We start from the raw sequence: 5,354 nt of genomic DNA on the forward strand, positions 1-5,354 counted from the left end.
AGCCCACCCCGAGCAGCAACGCCAGCCCTTCCCCAAAGGGCCGGGGACGCGCTCACCCGCCAGGAGCAGGGCGGTGACACAGTCCTCCCGCCCCTGCACCGCTGCCTTCATCAGCGCCGTCAGCCCCCGCGGGTCCCGCTGGTCCACCTCGAGCGCGGGGTAGTAGTTGAGGAGGTAGTTGACGATGGTGATGTGTCCTTAACAGCCAGAGAGAAGCTGCGTTAGAGTTCCGACAGTTAACGGGGAACAACGGCCGGCGCCTGGCAGAGAAAGGGTTTAGCAGCTGCATCTCGTGAGGATGAAGATGCAGAAGGTTGGAGGGTTCAGGACTGAAAGGGTTTGGGTTTATCTTGGTTTAGGTTTGGCCGTGGAGGGAACAGTGCTGGCACACCAGCTGCCTCAGCAGAGAATGCAGGAAAAAGTCCAGAAAATGAAAAAAACCTAATAAAATCATCAATTCCAGCAGGGATACAATGGGGTGAGCCCCACCTTGGGACCCTCCTCCTTCCCCCTGTGGTTATTCACTAATAAGGAAAACTATCTGGAGGTTTGGTTCCTATATGGACCTTGGAGCCTTTGGGGAAGTAAATCCCTGTAGCTTCCGGGGCTTTCCTGGAGCACATGGGGTGGCTCCCAGGACTTTCCTGGAGCTCATGGGGTGGCTTCCAGGACTTTCCTGGAGCTCATGGGGCGGCTCCCAGGACTTTCCTGGAACTCATAGGGCAGCTCCAGCCCAGCTCTGCCGCTCAGTACGGCACATTCGGGACAAATCACTGGAGGAATTTCCATTTTTGCATCAGCTTTAAAGCACTGCTGAGGTGAACCATAAATGCAGCTGATGTCACACATCCCTCGGGACCACGGTTTTCCAGGGGGGATCGTTCCAGGGTTTTTGGGGGGAAGAACAAGCCCCTTCCCAGGGGCTGCCCATGCCGAGGGCTGACCTGCCTGGGCTGCCATCATGAGGGCCGTGTTGCCATCGTTGTCTTGCTGGTTGACGTTGATGTAGGGGCACTTCCTCAGCAGTGGCACGATGTCCACGAAGCCCTTGGCACAGGCGAGCATCAGCCCGTTCTGGAGAGGGGACAGCACTCGGCACAGGCACTGCACCATCCTCCCACCCTGTTCTCCCGTGGGCCTCCCAGTCCTCCCCCACCCCAAACCAGGCAGACTCGGGATGGAAGGTTCTGCTCCAAGGACTGGGTGGACCCCAGGAGATCCATCACGCCCAGGCCTCTCCCTCCTGCCCCACCGGCTTTAGCAACCAACCAGGATTTGCCTATTCCTGGAAAATCCTCTTTCTTCTCTGCGGGGTGCCCCTCCCAGCCACTCACCCTCCCGTTGATGTCCAGCTCCGTGGCCTCGCTGCGGGTCACCCCAGACTCCAGCCTGTCCCACACCAGCTTGGCATCATTCCTGGCACAGCACTGGTACAGGGTGAGGAACCCGGGGCCATCGGCCTCGGCGGAGGACTCGTAGCAAGGGTAGACGGAGTCATCGGAGAAGATGCTGCTGCTGTCCGAGGGCTCTGAGGGCCCCGAGGACTCCGACTCCTCCTCCTCATAGTACAGCTCCGGGTCGGAGTCATCCAGGCTGGCACTGGGGGCTGCAGCACGTTCTCCTCCACCGCAGGCATCTGTCATCCGGCCCGGCCGGGGGGAGCGAGCCCAGCCCGGCCCCGCGCCCTGCCCGGGGCCAGGAGCCTCTCCCGGGGGGACAGGGGGGCTCTCGGGACTGTCACTGCCCCTGTGCAGACACAGAGGGGGCGTGGGAGCCGTGCGGGCTCCGGCATCCCCCATCCCGCCGGGAAGCCTCGGCCGGCTCCCAGCCCCCGGCACAGCCCGCGGGTCCGGCTGCCTCTGCCCCGGGTAAATGCTCCCCCTGAGGGCCTGGATGCTGCTACACCCCCAGGAGGGAAAAATAGGCAGTTGGAGAGGTGGATAAGTGTCCCACGGCCTGGGTGTTGAATCCAGGGGGGTGGGAGATCAGGAAAGCCTCCAGGGCTGTGGAGCTGCTGATCAGGGAACCGAATGCAGCCAGCAAGTGCCAGCAGGAAGGGCACATCCACCACTCCAATGCCACACTCTGGGGCTGAGCCCTTCCCAGCCTCCTTTCCCAGTGCACATCCCAGCAGACGCAGACACCTTTCCCAGCAGAGCAGCTCCTGCTCCCCCAGGACACAGGGCAGCCCTGGAACAGGAGCTGTGGGCAGGGGCTGAGCCTGGCAGCAGGAATTAAACCCTTCTGCTTAGCAGCAGAAGCCAACAGTTAATTGGTGGGCACCGGGAAAGGAGGAAAGCTTCCAGAATTCCACAGAACTCTCCTAGTCCTTAAGCATTCCCAAGCAGGGTTGGAGGATGTTCTCCTCACCTTGATCTTACCTGGGGCTGCTCAGACCTTCCCCGTGGGTCCTTCTTCAGCTGGGCAGCATCCCGGCCCCAACCAGGAGGGAAAAGTCACCAAGAGACTCTGGAAAATCCCCTTTGCAGGGAGAAAGAGGTTTGTGCTCCGGGGCTGAAGAGGCCTTTTGACACCAGAGCTGTGACAACCCTCACGTTGACGTTGCTTCAGCTACCCAAGAGATCTTAAATTAAACTGTTGCTTAAAATGGCTCCATCCACCCTGAGCAGGATCAGGGCAGGATTTAGTGTCCTTAGCCAAGGAGCTGCTGGGAGCCCTGGGCTGTATTTTTATACCTGTCTCACACCGGTGGGATGGTGCTGCCTGAGCAGCCCCAGGGGCTCGGCTGAAAGCCCCCAGGCACTTCCCAGCTGCCTTTATGTCCAGGTGAATTGGCTTAGACAAATCTGTGAGGCTGCTGGTCTTGCCTTCTAGACAGGGCTTGGACACCTGGACTGTGCAGGTGCAGCCAATAAACTCTGTGATTCCCCCTTGAGAGGTGCCTTGGAGCCTCCATCCCACCTCCTCCCCTGGCAGTGGATTCCAAAGCCCTCAGGGCAGCCTTAGCCCAGGAGTTGCAACAACTGGTTTCCCAAATTCCACATAAAATCTGACTGTTCTCTTGTCTTCATCTAAAGGGGTTTTTTTTGTGTGTGGTTGGTCAGTGTTTGTGTGCTTCCTGGGCTTCAGGGGCCAGCTGGGCTGTGGGATCTGGGAAAGGGCATTTCTAGTCCCAGGATTAGCTATTTTCATGCCAAAAAGGCAGGAGTTTGGTGCCAAGGCAGATCGTGGGAGGCCACATTCCCCATTTACAGCCACCACCGAGATGGAGTCCCAAAGGTCACTTTTGCTGCATCCTCGAACATGAAAACATGGAGCAGATGAGGGATCCCAGCTGTTCCCTCCGTGCTGGGAGGAGCAGGCTGGGAATCCCAGTGTTGAACCTCAGAATCCTGGGGTGAAGCTCCAGACTGTGATGCCAAACCCCAGGATCTCAGTGCTGAACACGAGGATCCCAACGCTGACTGTCCAGAGCCCGGACACGGCGCGGCCACCGCGGTGTGACCCCGGTGTGCCAACCCCTCCTGCCACCTTCTGGCTCTGCCTGATCTCGGGGGAGGACGGGAGCAGATTTAGGGCTTAGGGAGTCATCCCCAGAGCCCCGTGCCGTAATCTGCCACCTGGCACAAGTGGGAGGCTCTGAGCCGGTTGTGTAATCCCGGGGCTGGGTGCCCAGGTAGGTGCTGAGGTGGGTGCCAGGGGAGGTGCCCAGGCGGGTGGCCGGGTCGATGCCGAGGTGGGTGCCAGGGGAGGTGCCCAGATGGGTGTCAGGGTGGTCGCCAGGGTGGGTGCGGCACTCCCGTCCCGTTTGCCGGTGCCCTCGGCGGGGTCGGGAGGGTCCCCCCAGCACCGCGGGGTCCCGTTGGGGCGGCCGGGCCAGGGAGGGGACCGGCGGGGTGGCACCGGGGGACGTTTCTCGGCCAGCCTTCGGTGGCGAGGGGATTTGCAGAGCCCCCGGCTGCCACCAGGGGATGCCGGAGGCCGCGGGAGGCGGCGGCGCCTCCGGCCGGGACCGGGGCTGGGAGCGGCCGCGTCGGGAATGGGGGCTCGGGCCGGTGCCCCCATCACTGCCCGACACCCCCCCCCGCCCGCCGGGTCACCTCTGGAAGGGCAGCGGGCAGGGCGGGCTCGGGTCTTCTGTTTTATTATCGTCATCATCGTTATTACTCATTTTTTTAAAGAAGTTTGTACGTGGATGTCAAAGCGTCCTCCCAGCTGTTGGAGCATCCTGCCAGATGTGACGGCATCCTGCCAGACATCCCAGCACCCTCCCAGGTCTCACAGCACCTTCCCAGATGTGACGGCATCCTGCCAGACATCCCAGCACCCTCCCAGGTCTCACAGCACCTTCCCAGATGTGCAGGCATCCTCCCAGACCTCACGGCATCCTTCCAGATGTCATATCGCCCTTCCCGCAGGTGATGGCGTCCTTGTGGCCACCGTAGCATCCTTCCAGATGTGCAGGCATCCTTCTAGGCTTCATGGCATCCTCCCAGATGTGACGGCATCCTCCCAGATGTGATGGCATCCCCCCAAGCTTCATTGTACTTACCTGAGCCTTCACTGCCTGGGAACCTGTCCCTTAGGGTCACCCTGGACAGAGGGGTGGAGAGAAGCACAGCCAGGAGATAAATAACCCAGCTGACACACGGGAATGGTCCCTTCCCAGAGCTCCAGGTCCAGCTGCTCTGCTACAGGGATGCACTGCTGTGGGGTCCCACCCTCCTGGTGATCCTGCACACCCTAAATCACTCTCAGGAGCCTCGGTGCAGGTGGGGGGCTGGGAAGGGGCTGGAGGACAGCCCTGATCTTTCACCCCTCGCCCAGGGTCCGGCTGGGAGCGCCGAGCCCGGTGGTCTGGCCCAGGTCACTCATCCCTCACCGCCTGGTCATCTCCATCACAAAACCAGGAGCAATAACTCAGCGTGGACGGGAAGTGGAGGGCGTTGATTTAGATCTGGGGACGGGCTCTCCTCGCCCTGTCCCTCCTTGCCGTGGTGGGGCCAGGTCGTGTCCGAGCGCAGCTCCCTGTGCAGGAGCAGGCTCAGGGGACACGGGGACACAGTTTGTGTCCCCACATCCAGCTGAGGGGACACGGTGACACAATTTGTGTCCCCACATCCAGCCCTGCTGGCCCCACACTCGGGTGCTGCCCAGGGAAGCAGCGGAGGGGCCGGGACAGGGCCGGGTGCTGCCGGGCTGGGGGGGTGAGAGGTGTCTGGGGTGTCACATCCCACTCCCCACCCGGCCATAAATCAGCGCTGGGTGTCACCAGAGGAGGTGACAAAGCCACCCTTGCCTGAGGGCCGGAGCAATCCTGGGGTCAGGCCGTGATTTACGTCCCCGTGGCCGTTCCCGCTGTGGATCCCGCTCAGGAGTCTGCTGTGGGCCAA

General features: G+C 61.4%; 1 protein-coding gene across 1 annotated transcript; it reads right to left on the minus strand.

The window, feature by feature from the left end:
- Nucleotides 1-7: 7 nt before the first annotated feature.
- Nucleotides 8-1,643, minus strand: ANKRD33 (ankyrin repeat domain 33; the record flags this gene model as incomplete). Its single annotated transcript, XM_051771388.1, has 3 exons — nt 1,335-1,643; nt 945-1,074; nt 8-197 (listed from the first exon to the last, which is right to left on the minus strand). Coding segments are annotated over exons 1-3 (629 nt in total), but the record flags the coding sequence as incomplete, so codon positions are not given.
- Between the last annotated feature and the right edge of the window lie 3,711 nt (nt 1,644-5,354).

The sequence above is a fragment of the Manacus candei genome, unplaced genomic scaffold (genome assembly GCF_025592945.1).
Source record: "Manacus candei isolate 608988 ecotype Guabito, Panama unplaced genomic scaffold, ASM2559294v1 h1tg000132l, whole genome shotgun sequence".
Classification (NCBI taxonomy): domain Eukaryota; kingdom Metazoa; phylum Chordata; class Aves; order Passeriformes; family Pipridae; genus Manacus; species Manacus candei.